The sequence below is a fragment of the Molossus molossus genome, unplaced genomic scaffold (assembly GCF_014108415.1).
Source record: "Molossus molossus isolate mMolMol1 unplaced genomic scaffold, mMolMol1.p scaffold_m16_p_12, whole genome shotgun sequence".
Lineage (NCBI taxonomy): Eukaryota > Metazoa > Chordata > Mammalia > Chiroptera > Molossidae > Molossus > Molossus molossus.
Window position 1 is genome coordinate 53,175,444 of NW_023425347.1, and position 26,834 is coordinate 53,202,277.

The following is a 26,834-nucleotide window of genomic DNA, read 5'->3' on the forward strand; positions in this document are numbered from 1 at the left end:
ACATCTGGGAGTTCTTCTAATAATGTGACTTTCTACCTAAAAAACTTTGACTTCTATAATTCTATGATTTATTTCATAATCTATACAGCTTTATTTTTTACCTAAATCAATAACACAAAGGTGAGTCTCTTAACTTATGCCTAAAAAATCAATTAAATTGTTTTAGAGATTTCTTTATTTTTCTCCTTTTTAAATAGGAATTTACTGATTGACAATGGCAGAAGCAATTATAGAGAAGTTAGATGTTCTAAATGAGCAAGCAAAGATACTCTTGGACAGAAGAAGAAAGGTTTGTAAAATAAAAGCTAAAATTTAATTATTAAAAGATTATAATTTCAAATGTGAATGATTTTTACTTTTTAATTAATATAAAGATATAATTTAATTTGTAAAAAACAAATAAATATATTAGTTGGAAAAGTCACCTATGTAAGTGAATACTATAAAGAATTAATTAGGCCCTGGCAGGTTTTGCTCAGTGGTTAGAGTGTCGGCCTGCGGACCAGAGAGTCCCAGGTTCGGTTCCCGCTGAGGGCATGTACCTCGGTTGCAGTTTGTCTCTGCCCTGATTGGGGTTGTGTGGGTGGCAACCAGGCAATGTGTCCCTCTCACATCCGTGTTTCTCTCTCTCTCTCTCTTCCTCTCTCTCTCCCTCCCGCTTTATCTGAAGAAAAATGCAAAAATGTCCTTGGGTGAGGATAAAAAAATAAAAGAATTAATTAGATATGAGGTAACTTGTAGAGTTGTCATATTAGCTTATGATATTTTTATTGATTTTTTTTAGAGTGTGAGAGAGAAACATTGATGTGAGAGAGAAACATCGATTGGCTGCCTCCTGCACACCCCCACTGGGGGGGATCAAGCCCAAAACCTAGGCATACACCCTGACCAGGAATCGAACCAGGACCCCTCAGTCCATGGGATGATTCTCAATCCACGGAGCCACACTGGCCAGCCAGGTTATGGTGTGTGTGTGTGTGTGTGTGTGTGTGTGTGTGTGTAAATTGAGGTTAATTTTGTCCTTTCCACACAAGATTTTCCCTATATGAAAAGTACTCTTTATTTCACAGTGTTATACTTTGGCTTTATTGCAGAAAAACAGTCTTCAGAGTTGCATAAAGAAACAGACTTTCATTACACCCCTGACATTTGATTTCAAGTTGGAATTTGAAGAGGATATTATTGCTACATCTGCACATCTGACAGTATCAAAGAGCAGAGAAGACAAGTCACATGCTATTGAAAAACCTAAGAGGTAACTATCATAACTATTTTAAACTTTCAATTTGGAGTTTTTAAAGCATTACTTTAGATTTGTCTTAGATTATTCAGTCTATCTTAAATGTCAGCTTTGTCAAACGTAGGTATATTTCATAATTGTTTTGAGTTATAACATACTAGATAAGCATTCAGAATATTTCTAGTTTATAAAGTATTTATTATAATGTTTCACTATTGCACATGTTAATTGCAGGTAGTAATTACAATTTTGAATTTTTAAAGAAAGACTTTTCTTGAGCTGTATTATATTGCTGTAAATTAATGTCAGGCTTTATTTCAAACTTTGACTAATATACTGCTATCAACTGATGGTTGTTGGCACCAAGCCAATGCCAACAGGAATCCCCAATTTGAGGTGCAGTGAAGAAGGAAACTTTATTCAGTGCAAACAGTTCAATTGTGATATAGCATGGCTGTGAGAACAGCAAGACTGTGGAACAACTCAATAGTGGTACAGCTCAACTCTGGTCCTGTAAGACATCTTCAGTATTTCAGCTCCAACTGGGGAAACAGTCTTCAGACTTTGTTGGAAAGGTGTACTCTCAGAGCCAGAGGGGAGCTGACTTACATAGAGAGAAGTCCCCAACTCTGGTCCCTTAATTGGTCTGTCCTCATGCAAATGAAGACTTCAAATCCTCAAAGTTTGATTGGTCCAAAAAGCACTGTCTTGATTGGTCAGAATGGAGCCACTCTGACTGGTCAGTGAGGCTGATAGGGATATAACTGCTGCAGCTCTGATTGGTCAGGGAAAGACTCGGTCCTATTGGTTGAAATACAATTCCAGAAATTCCTTTATAAGGGCTGGCTCAGATGGCAGGCAGGTAGTTCAGGCAGTTCAGTGCAGGTTTCCACCTGAAGTGCAGTTTGTGTGAGAAGCTCCTGTATAGAAACAGCTGCTAGGTTCTGCTATTTATTTATTTACTTGTTATTTTTAAAATCCTTACCTGAGAATATGCTTTTATTGATTTTAGAGAGAGAGGAAGGGATAAAGAGAGAAACATCGATCAGTTGCCATTCATTCCTGCCCTAACCGGGATTGAACCTGCAATGTAGGTATATGCCTGACAGGGAACTGAACTTATAAACTTTGGGTATATGTGACAATGCTCCAACCAAGTGAGCCACCGGGCCAGGGCAGCTCTGTTTTTTTTGTTTGTTTGTTTGTTTTTTAAATCTGAAGCCCAGTTAGCCACCAGGAGCCCTTCTTAATGATACCATCTTTGTCAGGATTTATACTGAAATGAAAAAAAAAGTCCACCTAGAAAATTAAGTAAGGAAGTTTCTTTGTATACTAAAAGGAATAGTCTGAATATATCATATTTGGCCTTTCACTGGCATTGTGTAAGTGTGTAATGCTATATAATTTTTCAAGGCCTCAGAAATGTAGAAGAGAGCCCAGATAAAAGAAATACTAAGATGTAAAACCAATAGAACCTCTTCGAGCTTCTCTTTTCTCGCTCTTGGCCTCTTAATTTCTTACTGCTTTTAGGGAGCTCTCAGATGTCTTTAAACAAATGTTTTAACATTTTATTCACCTTTTTTGTTGTTCTTAGAAGATAGCTGGTCCTAACCACCTAGTCTTCTATCTCCAGAAGTGAAACATAAATTGTTATTTAATATAACATTAGATTTCACTCATACTTGAATAATCCTCATTCCGATATAACTTATTTTTTCCCCCTAAGGCTCTAAACCAAATTCAAATAAAAAGTCCTTGTAGATAACTTTTGTTTATCTTTGTTGCAATAGCTCTGTTATCGCACACTACTATAATTTTTCATTTATTGATTTTGTTCTATAAGTATTTATAGAGTGCCTGTGGTACTCTGGAGATACAACAGCAACAGTGAAATATACCTGTTTGCTAAAATTCAGTGGAGGGTGGGGGGGTGCAGATAAGTGAACAGGCAAAAACCAGTTGCTACTGAGAGATTCCTAATAGGAGGATCGACAAGGGTTTCCTAGAGGAGATGGCACATCAGCAGAGAGCCAGAGAGTTAGGGAAAAGGCAACAAGATTTAAAAGAGAGAAATACGTTCCAGGCCATGGCAATAATATGAACAAAGGGCCAGACAAAGGCAAAGGGAATCTCAGTTAATTTGGGGAACCAAAAGTAGTTCAGTGTTTCTAGACTTGAGTGGGATACAGGACAGAGACTGCAGAGGGCGGTTAAGAAGTGAGGCTAAAGCGGTATGTAAAAGCCGGATCACCAAAGGCCTTCTGAGCCCAGGAAAGAACTTTGGACAATCTCCTAAACCATCAAAGAGCGTCTGAAGGGTTTAAACAGGGCAGTGCATATTCAGATTTGGATTTTAGAAACATTATTAAACAGCAAAAGAGGTCATTAAAAATTATGAGGGCTCCTCAGTAAACCTGACCCTTTACTTAATTCGTATTATCTCCAGAAATTGCCTTTTCCGGGAAGCCATCCATCTTGCAGTGAGTCCTTTTCAAGTCCTAACTAAATGATTGCTTAAATAACAGCATAAGGCAGAAAGTTTCTATCTCCATATAAAGAATGATATGCTGGTTACATCAGTTAAACTGTGTAGATTCAGTTCCTCCAAATCTTAAGATGCAGCTTCTGGATTTATAAGCTATGCTAATTATAACTAAGATACGAGTCTTCAGCTGAGCTCATAACCCTCATTCCAACATCAAGCCACTATGTCAGATCTGATTCACACAGCTTTCAGCTTAGCCTAAACTTTACATCATAACCGTCACCTCCTGGACCAGAGACTTTCTTGTAACTGCATGCATGCTTCTTTCTTTTTTTGACCTCTAGCCTCTTGCTATTCAAAGTGTGGTCTTTTGTCTAGCAACATTGGTATCACCTGGGAGCTTGTTTGAAGCGCAGAATCTCTAACTCCATCCCAGACAGAAGCTGCATTCAACAAGATCCTACAAGAGATTCCTAAGGACACTAACAATTGACAAGTGTTTCTTCTAGCACAGAGGTTCTCAAATGTAGAGGGCTTATTAAAATACAGATTGCTGGGCCCCACTTGCAGAGTTTTTGATTCAGTAGTTCTGGGCTGGGGCCTGACAATTTGCATGTTTAGTAGATTTCCGGGTAATGCTGACGTTGCTGCTCAGGGTACCACCCGCTGAGTCACTGCTCTAGCTTGTGTCCCACTCTAATCATGCTGCCTAATACCAACATCTTTTCATTCTTTTCCTTGGCTTGCTGAATAGCATAGCAACTCTCAGCCTGGCGCTGTGATCACCTAATTGATGGAACCTGCCCAGGTTTAGTTGTAGCTGAGCTTTGCTTTCAGAGTAGTTAATTTCCAACCCAACTGCACATATTATTCTTCTTACCTGGGGAGCTTTAAAATAATTGGATTCTACTTTAATCATTTTGGAGTGTGGCCCAGGCATTACTATTTCTAAGATTTCCCAGATGAGTCTTATTTATATAAAGCTAGGATTGAAATTCGTAGGACTTCTTTGTCAGTTACTCGCAGACATCTTTTCTGTTATTATTAGCCCAGGATTTCTGCATTTTTCTTGGATAAATGGGAACTGATAAAGGTGTTAACCTTTATCACCTGGAAATATCTTCTTAGGATTACATTTCTGATAATCAGAGAGTTTTATAATCACTCAAAAATATATCTTAGTCCTTTGCCTTTAATTTGTATGGAGTCTTTAATATATCTCAATAAACATCAAACCTACTCTTCTCTGCAACTTCTTATAGATGACCCTTTTACAAAAGAACCACACTCTTTTATCAAAAGTCCTTTTTAAAAAAATTACCTGTAATAAGGAACTTTAAGAAGAGAGATGAGTGATTTTTTTCATTACCTAAACACTCACTACTGCATTATCATGTGCAAATGATATGCTATGCTATTCAGCAAGCCAAGGAAAAGAATGAAAAGATGTTGGTATTAGGCAGCATGATTAGAGTGGGACACAAGCTAGAGCAGTGACTCAGCGGGTGGTACCCTGAGCAGCAACGTCAGCATTACCCGGAAATCTACTAAACATGCAAATTGTCAGGCCCCAGCCCAGAACTACTGAATCAAAAACTCTGCAAGTGGGGCCCAGTAATCTGTATTTTAATAAGCCCTCTACATTTGAGAACCTCTGTGCTAGAAGAAACCCTTGTCAATTGTTAGTGTCCTTAGGAATCTCTTGTAGGATCTTGTTGAATGCAGCAAGTAGATAGATTAACAATTAGATTAATAGAGGTTTCTCATTAGAATAATTTTTTTCCAAAATAATATATCCACACCAAGACCTGTCAAAAGAACATTCCTTTTAGAAATATTTATATGACAGATGGATAAACTTACATACAAAATAGATAATTAAATATGAGTAGAGAATACAGTTGCAACCTATAGTGAAATTTAATTGGTAAAATTCTTTATTCCTTTAGTGTAATACATGTTTTATACTCTGTGTGACATTAGCCTGGCATAGAGATTACAGTTGCAGGTTTGTTTCCTAGCTTTGCTTCCTGGTAACTGTGACCTTGGGCAAGTTATATAACCTCTTTGTGCTTCAGTCTCCTTATCTTTATAGTGGAGATAATAAAAACATGCATCCCATAGCGTTGTTGTGAGAGTTAAATGGATTAATATGTGTGAAGAGCTTAAAATTGTCCATACAGTAGGCACTCAAAACAACAAAAATATAATCTGTATTCTTGCTATGTACAATCATATATTCTAATCATTAGAAATAAAATAGTAATGAGATGTTCTTGAGCCACGTTTACATATGACAATCATTTCTAAAATCTTAGGTAAAGTGTAAGTTATAACAGGTAAGTGGAATGGATCCAGAACAGATAGGATAGAGAAAGACATTTAAGTGAGTGGAAAAAGAGATTCGTGGTTATCTTGCCACTAACCACACAATTCCTCAGTTACACGGACACAGGCTCCTTTAAGGCCCATGAAGATTCTGGAAAGGTAACAGCCTCAGCTCCTCCAAGTCTCTGGGGGGGGAGTTTCACTATCGAACTAAACGCTTCCTCTTCTCTGCAACTGGAAGAGGACTCTCACTTATTACTCCTACCTGGAGACTTCTGAGACTCTACAGCAGGGCTTCTCAACACTTGAGAGCTTTTGAAAAATATGCTAAAATCCTACCCTAGAGATCATGATTGGACTTGTTGGGGGAAATCTGGGCATAGACATCTTTCGACGCACTCCAGATGATTCTAACATACAGCTAGAAGTTTTGAGAACCATCTCTAGAGTCCTCATCATTTGTCACTCCCTCAGTCAAAAGACCCTCCTAATACTTACAACATGTTTGCTGCCACTGATCCATGGCAAAATAACCTTGTCCCTCACTGTCTATTACCTGAGACTCAGATCGCTTGACCTTTCTATATGCTGAAGGAACGCACACTCACTGAAATGAGTAGTCAAGGAGAAGTCACAGGAGGACTCAGGTGAAGGAGAGAGGGCAAGACAATCAGAGGAGAGGACTCCTAATAAGGCATATTTATGAAAGTAAACAGAAAAGGTTATTAAATAGTTACCAGCACCTCCTTGTATGGTAGAAAGGAGAGGGAAATTTTCTCTTTATCTGACCACTGTTACCATCTTCTCTCTCATTGTCATTTTCTGGACAACTCTAGTCATAAAGAACATTGCTGGGGAAATGGGGGAAGATGATGAAAAGGTACAAAGTTCCGGTTATAAGATAAATGTCCTGGGGATGTAATATGCAGCATGGTGACTATAGTTAACAATACTCTTTTGCATATTTGAAGAGCTGTAGCTAAAGGAGGCTCTCCCGGCCCTGGCCAGTTTTGCTCAGTGGTTAGAGCGTTGGCCTGCGGTCCAGAGAGACCCGGGTTCGGTTCCCGCTAAGGGCACATACCTCGGTTGCAGTTTGTCCCCGGCCCTGGCGGGTGGCAGCCACTCGATATGTCCCTTCACATCGATGTTTCTCTCTCTCTCTCTTCCTCTCTCTCCCTCCCGCTCTAGCTGAACAAAAAATGGAAAAATGTCCTCAGGTGAGGATAAAAAAAAAAATAAATAAATAAATAAATAAAGGAGGCTCTCCTTGCCCTGGCCAGTTTGGCTCAGCGGTTAGAGCATCCACCTGCGGTCCAGAGAGACCCGGATTCGGTTCCTGCTAAGGGCATGTACCTTGGTTGCAGTTTGTCCCCGGCCCTGGTTGGTCGTGCGGGTGGCAGCCGCTCGATGTGTCCCTTTCACATCGATGTTTCCCTCTCTCTCTCTTACTCTCTCTCCCTCCCACTCTATCTGTACAAAAAATGGAAAAATGTCCTCGGGTGAGGATAAAAAATAAATTAATTTAAAAAAATAAAGGAGGCTCTCCTTGGTTTGATAACTGGTATCTCTGGGGAACTTTTACCTCTGCTAGGCTTTTTTTTTTTTTTTTTCTCTCTAAGATATTAGGTCTTAAAAGTTCTCATCACAAGAGAGATAATTATAACTGTGTATGGTGATGGATGCTAACGGAACTAATTGTGGTAATCATTTTGCATTATGTACATAAATCAAATAATTATGTTGTACACCATATAATACAACTTTATATGTCAATTATATCTCAATTTAAAAAATAAGTTTTCCTGAGTGCCCACTATGTACTAAGCACTGTGTTAGGCATCTAAAGGTGGGGTGGGATGGAAGATGGTGTTCGTCCCCAGGGAAAAGGAGCCTCGGAACTTCTATATTAGACACAGTGTTTGCTCTAAAGAAACTGCAATCTTTGTAATTGCAAAAAACAATAACAACAACAGAAAACAGTAGAGCCTATATCTTTAATAGGATAGAGTTCTTTACAGGAATGAGTTCCACAACCAAGTAGGGCCATAACTCTTCTAATTCCCTCTCAAGTCCTATATTCTCCAGTATATTCCACAACATTTTCTACTAAGGATCCCTAGACTAGCAAGCATCGATCTGGATGAGGGACTAGCAAAATGACCAAGCCTAGTTACCACCTCAGTGTCCATTAGGTCCCCTAGAAACTTAAGCATCGTTACCAGAGTAAACAATGGAGGCGGTGTGTTCTACTTCATCCTTCACTCAACACTCTCCAAATTTCTTTTCATATAGCTAGCCATTTGTCAGCATGTGTGCCATCTGACAAATGTGCAACTGAGGAATGAGATGGCAGACTCCACCTTTTGCAGGCACCAGTCTCTGTGAGTGATTCTGTAGGAAACCCTCATCAGCTTTGTGGAGAAAACAAGGCTGCCCCATCTCACACTGAGGAGAGAGGGAAACGCCACAGCAGACTCTATGAGGCCAATGACCTATAATTCTGACATCCTCCACCCACTACAGTTTTCTGTTACTTGGGGAAAGAGGGGATGTCTAGCCCCAAGTATTGGTGAATATTTGTGAAATACAGTGTATTTACTCTTTTTTCACTCATCTGTGGAGTAAAAAAAAAAAAAAAAAATAAGCTGGTCACAAATTCTGAGAGAAAATTGAGGAAATGTTCTTCTAGTATTCAAAAAGCTATTATCTAGCTCAACAAAAAAAGTACCCTGTGTCATTGATGAATATGTGAATGTCCAACATATGTTGTTATTGTTCACTTTCAAGATAAGTACCATTCAACAACTTATTATAAATAAAATGGAGTCCAACACTATATTAAAAAAAATATTACTCCACTATGACTAAGTGAAGTAAATTTCGGGAATAATAAGAGGTAGTACTCATTGACCTCTTACTGTGTCATTTGCTAGGCGATTTCCAAACTTTTTTTTGCATAATTCCTATACCAACCCAATGAGGTAGTTATTACCCTCATTTGTCATATTAGGAACTAGGATTCAGAGAAATTCAATATTCTGCAGAAGTTCACATACGGTCAAGATGCAAAATAAGTTCTAAAGCCAAAGCCCGTGCTCTTTGGTTTACCATAAGGAAATCCGTATCTGAACATCTTTATATATTTTGCAAATGTATTTGAAAAAGTACCTGGATAAGGTAAAGATTTTAAAACTCTCCTTAACAAGACTATATAGTCAACATCCTTAGGATGGAACCCTTGATACATTACCATTTAATGTAGAAATGAAGGGATGCCCATTCTCACTACTATACTACACTATTCTAGAAGTGCTTGCTAACAAAAATAAACAAGCATAAAATAAAAATGTTTTTTTGAAAAAAACAGATACATTATTTTATGATGATGAAATTGTTTTCTGAAAAACCAAGAGCATAAACTAAAAACTCATCAAATATTATAAGAAAATTCAATAAAAATTTTTCATGAGCAATTTGTTCATTAAACAGGTATTTATTGCACACGTACTATGTGCCAGTCACAGTTCTAGGTGCTGCGAAATACAACATAGAACAAAACAAAGACCACCCTCAATGTATATTCTAGGATAAAATAGGGATACATATAATAAACTAAGTAAAGAATGAATATGTAATATAAATCCACTAGTTATAAATGCTATGAAGAAAAATATAGTAAATTAAGGGAATTAAGCTCAATGGGTTTGCAGGGGTTGGGGGCAGAAAGACCTTTATGAAGAGGTGGAAATGTGACCGGAGACTAATATCTCCATGTCTTAAGGAAGTAAGGCTTGTCACTACCTGGGAGAAGCATATTACAGCAGAGAGAAGAGCAAGAGTCAAGGTCCTTAAGCTGGATCTGAAGTTCCTTTCCTTAAACCAAACTTCTAGAAAATGTACAGTAAATGGGGTGCAGAGAGAGGCCTGGGGGGACATTCAGTGGAAGTTCCTTTACTTATAAATATGAGATTTGGGGGAAATTTTCTGCCTTGCAGTGACGATTTTAACTTTTATTTCAGTTTAACAGGAAACAATAGAAGGGAAATGACAATCGTATTTATATTTTACAGGTGTTACCATGTTTGTGTTGAAAATAGACTGTTCAGGGCCAGGGTGATAGCAGAAGAGCAGACAGAAGAAGGTTAAAGGCACACAGTGGTTCAGATGAAAGATGAAAGGGTCTGGAACTAGGGTGGAAGTAATGGGGAAAGAAGGAATTGGATTTGGAATCTATTTCAAACAAAAATCTAATGAGATTTGCTGACAGGTTGGGAATGAGGAATGAGAAAAAGAAATAAAAGATGACTGCAAAGGTTTGTTTTTTTTTATCCTCACCCGAGGACATTTTTTGTTCAGGTAGAGTGGGAGGGAGAGAGAGGAAGAGAGAGAGAGAGAGAGAAACATCGATGCGAAAGGGACATATCGAGTGGCCGCCACCCGCATGACCGACCAGGGCCGGGGAAAAACTGCAACCAAGGTACATGTCCCCAGCGGGAACCGAACCCAGGTCTCTCGGGACCGCAGGCTGATGCTCTAACCGCTGAGCCAAACCGGCCAGGGCTGCAAAGGTTTTTTTTTTGTTTTGTTTTTTATTGATTTTAGAGAGAGAAGAAGGGAGAGAGAGATATAGAAACATTGATGAGAGAGAACATGGATTGGCTGCCTCCTGCATGCCCCTCACTGGGGATTTGGCCCACAACCGGGGCATGTGCTCTGACCGGAAATTGAACCAGCGACCTCTTGGTACATGGGTTGATGCGCAACCACTGAGCTACACCGGCTGGGCGACAGCGGAGTTTTTGGCCCAAGCCTCCAATTGATTGGAGATGGAGAAGCCTGGGTGAGGAACAGACTGAGAAGAAGGTGGAAACAAGAATTTGGTTTAGAATGTATAAAGTTTGAGATGGCTGTCCTAAGTCTTATAGCAGTTGGATATATAAATCTGCAGCTAAAGAAGAGTTTGAGGTCTAGTCTACACACCTGGGGACATCAGCGTACAGGTAATGATTAAAGGTGTGGTACTGGTTAATATCAACTACAGTTGAGTGTCTGAGGTCTGAGGACCAAATCATGGGTTACAAGCATTTAGAGGTCAGAAATATCATGAATTATGTACCATTAACTTTTTTTTTTTTTTTTAATCCTCACCCGAGGATATATTTCCATTTTTTGTACAGATAGAGTGGGAGGGAGAGAGAGGAAGGGAGAGAGAGAGAAACATCGACGTGAAGGGACACATCGAATGGCTGCCACCCGCACGACCAACCAGGGCCAGGGACAAACTGCAACCGAAGTACGTGCCCTTAGCGGGAACCGAACCCGGGTCTCTCCGGACCGCAGGCCGACGCTCTAACCGCTGAGCCAAACTGGCCAAGGCTGTACCATTAACTTTTGTACACACCATCAATAGTCAGAATTCAATGGTGAAAAATTTCTATTTACAATAAATAAATGCTGTGATATGGTATCCGAACTGATCCTAACTCCATGTTTCATCACTTTGATTCAAGTCTGGCAATGTCCCCAACCAAGTATCTCATTTAACAATTTTCCAGCATATTTTTCTAAAAGGGTTAACCATCTCCTGAGCAGTAGCGTCCTGAAGTGCCCTCAATTTTGTGACAACAGCAGCTTCCTGTTTCTCTTTACTTCAAGTGAATATCACTAATATTTTCAGCTTCTGCTTATCTGTCCCAATCTTTTACATTTTCTACTATAACATATTAATATAACAATATCCAAATCTATGTAACTGGAACTTTACCACATTTCTCAAAATTCATCTTTTAGATTAATTTTCTAAGTTTTCTGATTATTTTAATTACATTAATTTTATTTCTTCCAGGTATGGTTCCTTCAAAAATGAGTCTGAACCTAAAAAGAGTGACTTTGAAAAGTTAAATTTAAGACCACGTTGTATGCCAACAAAGATACAAAATAAAGAAAACAAGTCAATAGGTAATGTTTGTGTAATATATTTATTTCTCTTTTGATTTATTAATGCATGTTTTTATTTTACACTTTAGTATTTGTATCTTATTTTTTATCTTTATTGTTGAAAGTATTACAGATGTTCCCCCTTTTTTTCCCCATTGACCCCTTCGTCCCCACTCCCACCCCTCCTGCTTTCTCCACATTATTGTCTGTCTCCATTGGTTATGCATATCTGCATATAAGTTCTTTGGTTTATCTCTTCCCACCCCCTGGTATTTATATCTTAAAGTTCTTGATCATTTGATGTCTCTGTTGAAAGCATTTGCTTGAAAGTATATGGGTTACATATGAAAGATTTTAGTGAGCTGTAAAGGAGAATTTCCTTAGATAAAGAGATGTTAAATATCACAATAGATCATTTATATAATTCAAAGGTTAAGAATATATTTTTATGTTAATTTATTTTTCTAGAAAAAAAAATTCTGTGTTTCCTTTCAGTTCAACCCTAAAAGTTTCTTTTTATTGTTTTTTAAAAAATCAAACAAGTATGGACATCTTGATTAATAGAAACTTACTTTACAGGAACATTAATTTTGTAGCTTAAAATAACCCTTGATATCTGGTAGAGCAAGTGTTCCCACCTTGTTCTTCAAGAGTATCGTGTCTATTTTCTATTATTTCTTCTTGGACCCATTGGATATTTAGAAGTATATGTCTTAATTCAAAATATATAAGGCTTTTCTGATTATCTTTTTGTTATTGCTTTTTAGCACAATTACACTGTGGTTTGAGGATACACTCTATATGATTTCAGTTGCATAATTAGTTAACACTTGCATTATTACCCATTACACAGTTATAAATGCTCCATATGTGCTTCAAAATAATAGAGATTCTATAGCTGTTGAGTGCAGTGTTCTATACATGTCTTTCAGATCAAATCTGTTCATTGTGTTTTTCAACTCTTCTCATGAGAAATTTTAGACTTATTTATTCTTATTTATAGCATGTCAAATTTTGCTTTACATATTTTTAATATAGTTTAGGCCAAGTTACTAATTGCATAAAATCTAAGAATGATCACATCTCTACTGAATTGATTTTCATCTTATCCAGTGTTGCAGTAGTTGTTAGTTACACAGCTTTCTTTTGGCTAAGATTTGCATGTGTATCTTTCTCCATCATTTTATTACCACCTTTCTGTAACATTATGATCTATATTTAGTTCTTACAAACATCAAGTTGATAGATTTTAAAATCTACTTTGATAATCTTTGTCTTTGAAATGGAACATTTAGTTCATTTATACTTAAAGTAATTAGCAAAGTTTTTGGATTTAAATCTCCCATCTTATTTTATTCTCTCTCTCTCCTGTTGATTCTGTGTTTCTTTTTCTGTCCTCTTGTGTCTTAAGATTTAATTTTTAAAATTTTAAACTTTTCTCCTTTAACAATTGGAAGTTATATACTCTGTTTCTCTTCTTTAAATTATTACCCTAGAAATTATAATATGCATCCTTTCAAAATCGAATGTTACCCTTTTTCTAGAAAATAAAAGGAATTTAGAACACTTTATTTTATTCTCATACTGAATTTTATATTATTACTAAATTCCAGAATCTCATCTAATATTATCTATATCAAATATAGGTGAGACTCAACATATGATACATCCTGAAGCAAAATTTGTCCCCAGCTGTGAACCTTGGAAACCAAACAAATTGTGTGCTTCCGAAATACAAAGATGGTACAGGCATAGGATAGACATTCCCATTCCAAAATGCAGAAATAGGAACAAAGTAAGGAGTGATGGGGTCAAGCCAGTCTAAAACCTATTAAGGCAAACTTCATGGTACCTTAAGGCTCAAAAACAATCCTCTTTTGCTCAATTCTGTATCTTCTGGATCCATAGGGCAGAGGTCTTGCCACCATAGTTCTGTAGGGTGGAGTCACAATTCCCCACACCCCCACAACTCTGGTAGGCAGGGATCCCTTTCCTACAACTATGTCCAGTAGGAGTCATGCCCCCAAGGCTTCAGGCTGCGCTAAGGTTTTGGGTGGAGGCACCCAGCTCAGGGTTTCAGTGCCAGGAAGAGAATCCCCATAACTTCTGGCTGGAAAAACCAGCGGGAACTGAGGCTCAGGGAAGCTGAAGCGCCTGGAGCCCCAGGCAGCTCCTTAAAGGGCCCTCACACTAACTTATTGGACTCTCTTCCTCTAAGCTTGGAGGGGAGGCAGCTCAAGGGGCACCAGAGACATACAGGGAAGAACTGAGCTGTTTGGCACTGGAGCGAGGGCTGGAGAGGGGGCTTTCTCTGGGACAAACGTGCTGTCAGAGGCCTTTGTTTCTTTGGTGAACCCTTTCCTAGGGCAGCAGACAGCGGCCATATCTGGGACTCCAGCAACCTGGCTCACACTGGTAGCCCCACCCTGGTGACTCCTGAGGCCCCGCCCCACCCAACTTTCAGGCCCACCCAAGCTGTTGCCACTTGCTTAACCATAGGATTGGCCTGTCTTGGATCCTGCTTCAGGTTTTTCCTAAATTCTTTCAAACAAGCAGCATCTGGTCTCAGCGAGCCCCATACCTCTTGTTAAGTAATACACAGAAACAAACATAGGGAGGCAGCCAAAATGAGGAGACAAAGAAACAGGTCCCAAATGAAAGAACAGAACAAAACCCCAAGAAAAGAACTAAGCGAAATGGAGATAAGCAACATAACAGATGCTGAGTTCAAAATACTGCTTATAAGGATGCTCAATGAACTCAGTGAGAACCTCAGTAAACTTAGTGAGGGCCTCAAGAGCATAATAAAGGACCAGTCAGAAATGATGGATGCACAGTTAGAAATGAAGGAGGCTTTAACTGAAATAAAGAATAATTTACACAGATGCAATGGTAGAGTACGTAAATCCAAGAAGCAAACCATTGATTTGGAATATAAGGAAGCAAAAAACACCCAATCAGAACAGCAAAAAGAAAAAAGAATCCAAAAATATGAGGATAGTGTAAGGAGCCTCTGGGACAACTTCAAGCATGCCAACATTTGCATCTTGGGGGTGCCAGAAGGAGAAGAGAGAGAACAAGAAATCTAAAACCTGTTTGAAACAATAATGGCAGAAAACTTTTCTAACTTGGTGAAGGAAAGAGACATACAAGTCCAGGAAGCACAGAGAGTCCCAAACAAGATGAACCCCAAGAGGCCCACACCAAGACACATCATCATCAAAATGCAAAATGTTCAAGACAAAAAGAAAATATTAAAAGCAGCAAGAGAAAGGCAACTAGTTACCTACAAGGGAGTTCCCATAAGGCTGTCAGCTGATTTCTCAAAAGAAACTTTGCAGGCCACAAGAGAGTGACAAGAAATATTCAGAGTGATGAAAAGCAAGAACTTACAACCAAGATTACTCTATCCTGCAAAGCTGTCATTTAGAATTGATGGCCATATAAAGAGTTTCCCAGACAAGAAAAAGTTAAAGGAGCTCATCACCACCAAACCGTTATTATATGAAATGATGAAGGGTCTTTTTGAAGAAAAAGATAAAATATATGAACAAACAAAATGGCAATGACACATATCTATCAACAATGGAATCTACAAATAAAATGAACAGGTAGAACAGAAACATTCTCATAGATACAGAGAACATTTTGTTGGTTGCCAGATGGGAGGGGCTTGGGGGAATGAGTGAAAAAGGTGAAGGGATTAAGAAGTACAAATTCATTGCTAGACTGACAAACCTCAAAGGGAAAGGGGTTGTGGTGGTGGGAAGAAATAAACCAAAGAACTTATATGCATAACCAATGGACACAGACAATAGTGTGGGAAAAGGCGGGAGGGGAGCGGGAGTGGGGAGGAGACGGGGTCAATGGGGGGAAAATGTGGAATATCTGTAATACACTCTACATTCAACAATAAAGATTTTTTTAAAAAGGAACTGAAGAGGCAGTTCATATGGCAGTGTCTCTGCTGGGGTGGCTGATGAGGTCTGTGGTTCACGCCCACACCAATCTCCTTGTCAAATGATCAGTCCATCACACCTTTAGTTCTCTTGTGAACATGCTTTCTCATTTTTTGTAGTATGAACAAGCTGAGAATTTTCCAAATTTTTAAGTTCTGATTCTCTTTTGCTTAGCAACTTTGTCTTCAATCCATTCCTCTCTTCTTGCATTTTACTACAACCAGTAAGAAGGGACCAAATTGCTCCTTCAATGCTTTGCATAGAAATCTTAGCTAAATATCCAAGTTCATTGCTTACAAGTTCTACCTTCCACAAAATACTAGGACACAAACACAATATGGCCAAGTTCTTTGTCACTTTATAGCAAAAATAGCCTTTTCTTCATTGTCCAATAGCATGTTCCTCATTTCTTTCTGAGACATCATCAGAGTAGCCTTTACCAGAGGGGTTAAATAACTTTCCTAAGGCTATGTCTCACACACACACAAAGTAGGTTTTGGTCCCAGGCTATCTAAATCCAAAATCTGTATGCTTGACCCTACATTATGCCTACTTTAAGACAATCCATTAAATTATAATTTGGATTAATAAAACTCATGATTGGAGATGGGGGTAGAGGTGATAATTCAGGTTGAGGGAAATATATCTCTTTACACCGGAATTCATGAAAAAATTCTTTGACTATTTAGTATGATTCTATTTTATTTAGAAATAATTTTCCCACTGTACACTTTTATATTATAGTAAGTAATCAAAAGCTATATTCTGTTGATAAAAATTCACTTTTAAAGCATATTATTCTAGAGTATATTTAGCTCTAAAAATGTAAAAACAATTTTATGTAAGCAAACAAGATTATCAAACTACATTTCTAAAAATTTAACTACATGTAGAGAAAATAGTTCATTAAGTTAAAAGTAGTCTAATAGTACGGAAATATTATTTATGTTTGGATTTTTTTCTTTAGAATCAGTAGAAGAAAATCTAAAATCAAGATCTAATAGATATCTTCTTTATCTTAAGGACAAAGATGAGGTAGGTTTAATTTGTGTTCCTATAATTGCTTAGCAATTCAAATTAATCCAAATAATTGGGTATATGCTTCTACCATTCCCAAATTCAAATTCATATGATTTTAGGATTCAGAAGCATAAGATTTTAAAAAAATCTTTATTGTTGTATGTATTACAGATGTTCCTCATTTTTCTCCCATTGACCCCCTCCTCCCCTCTCCCGCCCCCCCCCCCACCTTTTCCCATACTATTGTCTGTGTCCATTGGTTATGCATATAAGTTCTTCAGTTTATTTCTTTCCACCCCACAACCCCTTTCCCTTTGAGGTTTGTCATTGTAGCAATGAATTTGTACTTCTTAATCCTTTCACATTTTTCACCCATTCCCCCAACCCCCTCCCAACTGGCAACCAACAAAATGGTCTCTGTATCTATGAGAATGTTTCTGTTCTACCTGTTCATTTTGTTTGTAGATTCCATTGTCGATAGATATGTATTCATTGCCTGTTTGTTTGTTCATATATTTTATCTTTTTCTTCAAAAAGACCCTTCATCATTTCATATAATAACGGTTTGGTGGTGATGAACTCCTTTAACTTTTTCTTGTCTGGGAAACTCTTTATATGGCCATCAATTCTAAATGACAGCTTTGCAGGATAGAGTAATCTTGGTTGTAGGTTCTTGCTTTTCATCATTCTGGATATTTCTTGCCATTCCCTTCTGGCCTGCAAAGTTTCTTTTGAGAAATCAGTTGACAGCCTTATGGGAACTCCCTTGTAGGTAACTAGTTGCCTTTCTCTTGCTGCTTTTAATATTTTCTTTTTGTCTTGAACATTTTGCATTTTGATGATGATGTGTCTTGGTGTGGGCCTCTTGGGGTTCATCTTGTTTGGGACTCTCTGTGCTTCCTGGACTTGTATGTCTCTTTCCTTCACCAAGTTAGAAAAGTTTTCTGCCATTATTGTTTCAAACAGGTTTTAGATTTCTTGTTCTCTCTCTTCTCCTTCTGGCACCCCCAAGATGCAAATGTTGGCACACTTGAAGTTGTCCCAGAGGCTCCTTACACTATCCTCATATTTTTGGATTCTTTTTTCTTTTTGCTGTTCTGATTGGGTGTTTTTTGCTTCCTTATATTCCAAATCAATGGTTTGCTTCTTGGATTTACGTACTCTACCATTGCATCTGTGTAAATTATTCTTTATTTCAGTTAAAGCCTCCTTCATTTCTAACTGTGCATCCATCATTTCTGACTGGTCCTTTATTATGCTCTTGAGGCCCTCACTAAGTTTACTGAGGTTCTCACTGAGTTCATTGAGCATCCTTATAAGCAGTATTTTGAACTCAGCATCTGTTATGTTGCTTATCTCCATTTCGCTTAGTTCTTTTCTTGGGGTTTTGTTCTGTTCTTTCATTTGGGACCTGTTTCTTTGTCTCCTCATTTTGGCTGCCTCCCTATGTTTGTTTCTGTGTATTACTTAACAAGAGGTATGGGGCTCGCTGAGACCAGATGCTGCTTGTTTGAAAGAATTTAGGAAAAACCTGAAGCAGGATCCAAGACAGGCCAATCCTATGGTTAAGCAAGTGGCAACAGCTTGGGTGGGCCTGAAAGTTGGGTGGGGCGGGGCCTCAGGAGTCACCAGGGTGGGGCTACCAGTGTGAGCCAGGTTGCTGGAGTCCCAGATATGGCCGCTGTCTGCCGCCCCAGGGAAGGGCTCACCAAAGGAACAAAGGCCTCTGACAGCACGTTTGTCCCAGAGAAAGCCCCCTCTCCAGCCCTCGCTCCAGTGCCAAACAGCTCAGTTCTTCCCTGTATGTCTCTGGTGCCCCTTGAGCTGCCTCCCCTCCAAGCTTAGAGGAAGAGAGTCCAAAAAGTTAGTGTGAGGGCCCTTTAAGGAGCTGCCTGGGGCTCCAGGCGCTTCAGCTTCCCTGAGCCTCAGTTCCCGCTGGTTTTTCCAGCCAGAAGTTACGGGGACTTCTCTTCCTGGCACTGGAACCCTGAGCAGGGTGCCTGGTGTGGGACAGCGACCCCTCAGTCCTCAGGGAGGACCTTCCCAATGGAGGTGTCCCTCCTGATTTTTATCTGCCACACGTGGGTGTGGGACCAGCCCATCTCACCTCCGCCCCTCCTACCAGTCTCGATGTGGCTGCTGCTTTAATTCCGTAGTTGTACGACTTCCATTCAGCTCAATTTCGGGCAGTTTTGAATGATGATTGTTCTGTAGTTTAGTTGTAACTTTGATGTGGTTGTGGGAAGACGCAATACTGCGTTACCTACGCCACCATCCTGACCGAAAGTCCCAGAAGCATAAGATTTTAAAGTGATTTTATCTCTGATATTATGGAAAAGTTTACATATGGAGATAATAGAAAAAATAATATATTCTTTTTTGGATAATCAATACAATAGCAATGATTTATTAAATATAAGGACTAGTAGTTATCAAAAAGTTGGTTAAGACAGGGCAACAGCCCTGACCGGTTTGGCTCAGCGGTTGGAGCATCGGCCTGTGGCAAAGAGAGACTCGGGTTCGATTCCCGCTAAGGGCATGTACCTCGGTTGCAGTTTGTCCCGGCCCTGGTTGGTCGTACGGGTGGCAGCCACTCGATGTGTCCCTTCACATTGATGTTTCTCTCTCTCTCTCTTCCTCTCTCTCCCTGCCGCTCTATCTGAACAAAAAATGGAAAAATGTCCTCGGGTGAGGATAAAAAATAAAAAAAAAAGACAGGGCAACAAACTATACACGCATAAGTTAAATATTTTAATTTAAAATATGAAAATATATATTTATTTGTTCATCTTTTGATGTGTAGCCAAGATCACTTCTGAGCATGCTATAGTTATTTAGATTTTATAATTACAATAAAAACTACCATAAGAGATTTAGGACTAACACTATTGAGTCTCGATAATCACTTGAGCAGAGGTTCATGGGCATACTGAAAAGTAGCTGACCAGCCTTGAGCTTTCAGCATGGCTTGGATATCATTCAGTAGGTTTTATCTAGGATACTACAGAGAAATTAATTCAGAGAATCAGCAAAATAAAGTCACTTAAGAGATTCTTAGATATTAATTTATTATTAGCCTTGATTACTGCCAATATGGATTATAAAACATGAAGAAATACATACTTTGGACCATAATTAATAACATGCTATAATTTTTGTTGCATATTCCTGCCCTTTATAATTTTTAAAAATATTGACAGAATCCATTGTCCAGAATATTAGTCTTGTGCTCATCTTCATGGTTTATTTGGGTTTATTTTAATACAAATCTCTTCAAAATATTGTAACATCACATTAAGTTAACTCATCATAAAAAATTTACTAGCATCTCCCTGGCTGGTTTGGCTCAGCAGTTAGAGCATCGGCCCATGGACCGGAGACTCCCGGGTTCAGTTCCCACTAAGGGCATGTACCTTGGTTGCAGTTTGTCCCCGGCCCTGGTTGGGGTCATGTGGATGACAACCAGTCAATGTGTCTTTCTCACATTGATGTTTCTCTCTCTCTCTTCCTCCCTCTCTCCCTTCAGCTCTATCTGAAGATAAATGCAAAATATGTCCTCAGATGAGGATTAAAAAAAATTTACTAGCATCTTATATAAAATATAACATTTTAATTTGAAAAAAACAAGTTAAAATATGCATATGACTTTAAAAATTAAATAATACAGAAAGAAGAAGAACACAAAGTCTTTCTATTCTGTACTTTCTGTTCCAATTTTTTCTGCATTTTTGTTCAGTAATCATATTGTAAATTTCCAAAATCTCTTTCTTGTTCTTGGTTAGTTTTTTTTCTTTCCATAGGATCCTATTACATTTTTGCACACATTTTTCTGAGGATGTTAGAGTTCATTTTCTTACATTACTTTCTGTTTCTTGAATTATCTGTTTCTTCTGATATCTGTTATTTTTGTTTATCATGACATGGTGTATCTTTGAATTGGCTTATTTTTATCATATCTGGTAAATCTTAATTTGTTCATATTTAAGAACGAAGACATGGATAAATTTTTCTATGAAACTGACATTAATTTTACAAATAAGTCTCTCTCCACAGTTGAAAGCTGTTCTGTGTATATGGCAGAGTTCTCTACTAGGTAGCTTTACTGTCGAGTAAGAAAGCAGAGGTTGCTGGTAGTTGTTTTTCTAGATACTAACATGAAGAGAGTTTCCCTCTGAGCAGCTAAAACCATGCTTGCAGGATGTTTATTGAGAGAAGGGCACTCATTTTAGCCTGGGATTAATTGAATATCATTTCCTATACTCTGTGGGATATGGTAAGTGGGGATGGGGGAAGTGGCAATAGTTCAGAAATTGCACAGGCAGACTTTTAGTTAACCTGTCTCTTCACAACTTCTGTTCTCATTCCCACAATCGGTATCTGCCAGTTCTTAGCCTCGAGTTTCATTAGAAGAAAGATAACATGGTGTATTTTTAGTAGTTCCACTATTGTATTTAAAGCTTCAATTAGCTTTCTGTCTTTTAGAAATCCGAAATCTCTCATAGACTGTTCTCTCTTTCTCTCTCTCTCTCTCTCTCTCTCTCTCTCTCTCTCTCTCTCACACACACACACACATACACACACACACACCTCTCACTGTTCTCTTTCTGTTGTAGCCCCATCTTCTATGTATAAACCCTGTCCAAGTCTCTCGCTGACCCCTGAACAATGAATGTTTAGGGAAATCCTCAAGTCGTCCAACTAAGGATAAAAAAACAGAACTGATATTTGAGCTGCTGCTCAAGGAAGTTTATATTTTGAGCCCAACCAAGTTAATGAATTACTAAAAAATAAATACTCTTTGTAGGAATATAATATATTCTAGGGTCTCCACATTATAACAGTCATAATGTCCAGGATAAATCCAACTTGACAAAGAACCAAGAAAATTGAACCTAATCTTAAAAGAGAAGACAATTGCCCTGGCTGGTTTTGCTCAGTGGTTATAGCATTGGCCCGCGGACCAGAGAGACTCAGGTTCGGTTCCCACTAGGGGTGTGTACCTCTATTGCAGTTTGTCGGGTCGGGTGAGTGTCAACCACTTGATGTGTCTCTCTCACATCAATGTTTCTCTTTCTCTCTTCCTCCCTCTGTCCCTCCAACTCTATCTGAAAATAAGTGCAAAAATGTTCTCAGGTGAGGATTAAAAAAGAGAAGACAATTAAGAACAACTTTGAAATGATTCAAATGTTGGAATTAATAGATTTTAAGGCAGCTATAATAACTATGCTCAATTAAAAAATAAAATATGTTCACAGTGAATAAAAAAGGGAAAATCTTATTGAAGAAATAGAAACTTCTAAAATATAGAAATTTTATAACTAAAAGTATATAATACCTGAAATAAAAAATGTATTTGTTGAGCTTAAAATAGAATGGAAATAGAATAAAGTGTCAGGGAACCTTTAAGATAGATCAATAAAAATTATCCAGCCCTCGCTGGTTCGGTTCAGCGGTTAGAGCGTCGGCCTGCGGTCCTGAGATACCCGGGTTCAGTTCCCCCTAAGGGCGCGTACCTCGGTTGTGGTTGGTCCCCACCCCTGGTTGGTCGTGCGGGTGGCAGCCACTTGATGTGTCCCTTTCATGTTGATGTTTCTCTCTCTCTCTCTCTCTCTCTCTCTCTCTCTCTCTCTCTCTCTCTCTTTCTTCCTCTCTCTCCCTCCCACTCTGAACAAAAAATGGATAAGTGTCCTCCGGTAAGGATTAAAAAAATAAAAATTATCCAGTATAAAAAAAATAAAAAATATATGTTTTCAACTAAAAGGGACACAGAAACCCATGGGACAATAACAAAAGGTCTACCATATGTATAATACATCCTCAAAGGAGAGGAGAGATAGAATAAGGTAGAAAAATAGTGGTCAGAAGTTTGCTTCTTTGAGGAAAGACATAAATTGTAAATTCCAGAAGACTAGTGAACCTTAAGCAGGATAAATATGAAGAGAATCTCACTTAAGCACATAGTCAAACTGCTGAAGACCATAACCAGGTTGCGGGTTCAACTCCCAGTCAGGGTGCATACGGGGGACAATGAATCGATGTTTTTCTGTCTCACATCAATGTTTTTTCTCTCTGTTCATCTCCCTTCCTCTCAATCTAAAATCAATAAAAACATTTTGTTTTAAAGAAGAAAAATTTGCCCTGACTGTTTTGGCTCAGGATTAGAGCTTCAGCCTGTTGCAGGTTTAATTCTGGTCAAGGGCAGGTACCTTGATTGCAGTTCGGTCCCTGGCCCTGGTCACGGTCATGTGGGAGGCAACCAATCGATGATGTCTCTCTCACATTAATGTTTCTTTCTCTCTTCCTCCCACTCTATCTGAAGATAAATGGAAAAATATCCTCGAGTGAGGATTTAAAAAGAAGAACAAGGAGGAGGAGGAGAATAATAATAATAATAATTAGAATTAGAATTAAAAATACCTCTGACATGCTTACAGAAACTATGGAGGTCAGAACTTTAAATGCCAATAGACACTGGAATATCATAAATATACTGAAAGCAAAATAAAATAAAATAAAATAAAATAAATTAGCCAGAATTTTGTAACAAGCAAAAAATTCCTTTAAGAATTTTTTAAAGACATTTTCAGTCTGTACCCCACTTCCACGTCTCTGGGTCAACCCAATTCCTCAGACTGTTATGTTCATTATATTCCACAAATAAGTGAGATCATATGATACTTGTCTTTTTCTGTTTGGCTTGTTTCACTTAGGATAATACTTTCCAGGTCCTTCCATGTTGTAAAAAAAAAAGACATTTTCAGGTGAAAGAAAAAATTGACATAATTTGATGCCAGTTGACCTCTGTTACAAAATATACTTAAGAAATTTCTTCAGGCTGAAAAGAAATAATACAGATTCTTATCAGTGGTAGTTGTTGAATTTATCAAATGCATTTGAAATGTTGCAGCTATGAAAATAATTACATTATTTTTCTCCTTTAACCTATTGGGTGATTAATTATAATAACATATCTATTAGAAATCTTTAATTTCTTGATAATTTTATTTGACCATTATGATTTGTTCTATGTGTATAGTGTTGAATAGTAATTTATTTTGAATTTGTGAAAACTCATTATCCTCTGGTATATCATCTTTTCAGATCTTGGTGTCAAGATTATTCCAGCTTAAGCACTGAAAAGTTATTGTGTTTTACTTTTTAATTTAATTAATGTTATATTGCACAAGAATTATTTGTTGCATAAACATTTGAAAGAACTTACCTATGAGTCTATTTGGGCCTGGTTACTCTTTTAAAGGTAGTTACTTGAAACTTATTTACATTTATTTTATTTATGGGTATGCTCAAATTTTCTACTTCTGCTCAAGTCAATTTTAGTAATTTTTCTTTATGTTGAAGTTTCTCTGACTTTCACATCTGTAGTCTGTTTCTTCATAACTCTCCTTCTTACCTATTCAAACTTGTCTTTTATATTCAATAAAAGATAAATGCTCCCTGCTTTAAATATGCTGTTTTCTTGACTTTTTTATGCATATTCTAGGCTTCTTCTGAAATACCCTCATCTTCAAATCCTAGCATTAAGTTCTTCATTGATAAAATCTTTTCTATTTTAGCCCTCACCGATATTCCTCTTTTCTAAACTCTTCCTCATTTATTGATTAGTTTGGTTCTTAGAGATATTACTCTATTACATTATTTAATAATGTTTCATGTATGCTAATCATATCATCCAATAAGAATGTGAGCTCTTTGTGGCCTAGATTTTTATCATATGCTTTATTTTTATCTCATATCTAGAACTACATATATTCTGTGCCTACTGTGAAAAACAACTGTGGGTGCTAAACAAATATTTGGTTTGTTGATGAAGATTCACAAGTTATGCAGTTTATATTTACATATGCATATGTATGTTTTGGATATCTAGATTTGTGTATTTAGGTAAAAACATATGGCACCAATCCGAAACTCTAATTTAGGAAAATCTGGATAATATTTTCCAGTTTCTCCCCCTTTACTCGGGGCTATTTCTGTATTGGCTCTATGTCTGAGAGAGTAAAGCCTCTGTTGAGATTGAGAAGGCTATTTGTTTCTCAGTATTTGAACATTAGACTTTTCCTGCACTTGGAGAAATAAGTTTTATATGAATATAAAGGCTAGGTTTTAATAGCAAAGAAAATAAAAATTAGTAAAAGTGTGAGCATAGGCAAATTTTAAAATTTCTGTAGATTTGTTTCCTTATCCATAAAGTGATAATAACACCCATCTCATAGGGATTTTTTTGAGAATTAAATAAACATTATATTTTTAAGTATTTAAAGAATTAGACAGCTATTAGTTTTTATAATTAGATACTCCACATGTAAATCATCAAGTATAAATTATCAATATACACATGGACAGAAATGATTTCTAAAACATTTTTCCATTTTTTTCTGATATTTAGGTAGAATATGCTAAGCCCTTACGTTATCCGTATTCACAGCATAGACAAGAATGTAGAAGAACATTGGGTTCCACCGTCTCTTCTCCTACACCCAGCATTCAGTCGAATGCTTGTAAGAAGGGAAAAGGTGCTACTTTATTTACAGGTATACACATTGTGTGTTTATGTTGAAATAACTGAAAATTAACTGCATCTTACTTTTAGATGTAAGCATTAAGGAAATTTTTAACTAAGGCATATCAGAATCTGATCACGTTACCATATTATTTCACTGCTTAATAACATCTGAAGGCTCTCTATTACAAAAATGGTCAAGTCCAAATTGCTTAGTATGGTATATAAGATCTTTACAGCCTTCTACCATCTCTTTACCCATACTGATCTAGTCATGATGAACATTCTGTTCCAACCACTCTCTGACTTTATCCATTCTGTTCTCTCTGCTCAGGACATATTTCTTTACCTGACAGAGTCCTATTCATATTTAATAGTCACAACACTTTGCCCAGCCGGTGTGGCTCAGTGTCTGTGTGCCAACCTATGCACCAGAAGGTCACTGGTTCAATTCCCGATCAGGGCACATGCCCAGGTTGTGGGCCCAATCCCCAGGGCGAGGCATGCAGGAGGTGGCCAATCAATATCCTCTCTCACCGATGTTTATCTCTCTCTCTCTCTCCCTCTCCCTTTCTCTCTCTCTAAAATCAATTAAGAAGAAAAAAAAAAAAGTCAGCACACTGTTAGCAGCAATGAAAAAAAAATCTGGCCCTGGCTGGTGTGGCTCAGTTGGCTGGGCATCATCTGTGCACTGGTTGGATTCCCATTCAGGGCACATGCCTGGCCTAAGGGCTCTATTCCCATTAGGAGCGTGCAGGAGGCAGCCAATCAATGTTTCACTCTCACATCATGTTTCATCCTCTCCCTTCTTTTCTCTCTAAAAAAAATCAACTTAAAAAATATTTATTAAAAAAAAAAAAAGAAAATCTGATTACATGTGGCTTAAACAATAAAGGTATTTATAATCTCAAATAATAAGAAGTCTCTCAATAAAACCATTCCAGGGCTGGTTATTTCAGAGGCTTAATGATGACATTAAATATCCACTTCCTCCATCTTTCCTCCACTGTCTTCTTACCAAGGTAGCTTGTCCTCCCAGCCTTGCTGTGAAATACAGTGACTACTAGTTAAGGTAACTCGTATGACTAACAACATCCACTGAAAAAGAGAAAACCTCTTTGGTCCCTTTGTGAAAATTAGGAAAATGTTCCCCAAAGCCCTCCTACAGACTTCCCTTTGTGTCTCTTTGGCTAGATGCATCTAAACCAATAAATCATTGTCGGCTTAGATCAGATTTTCCAACTTTTAATATGACCCACACTATGAACTACTTTTTAAATGACAATCTAATATATATGTGGAGCTGAAGATTCAGATTCATGTAGCCCTAATTATTAGTCTTTC

At 37.8% G+C, this 26,834-nt stretch overlaps 1 protein-coding gene across 1 annotated transcript in view; it reads left to right on the forward strand.

Moving 5' to 3' along the window:
- Nucleotides 1-214: 214 nt before the first annotated feature.
- Nucleotides 215-26,834, forward strand: part of CUNH1orf141 (chromosome unknown C1orf141 homolog) — a 42,692-nt gene continuing 16,072 nt past the window's right edge. Inside the window, exons 1-3 of the mRNA XM_036256789.1 lie at nucleotides 215-289; nucleotides 1,095-1,255; nucleotides 11,899-12,011. Of these exons, the coding sequence (XP_036112682.1) occupies nucleotides 215-289; nucleotides 1,095-1,255; nucleotides 11,899-12,011 (349 nt within the window). The remainder of the gene's footprint in view (nucleotides 290-1,094; nucleotides 1,256-11,898; nucleotides 12,012-26,834) is intronic.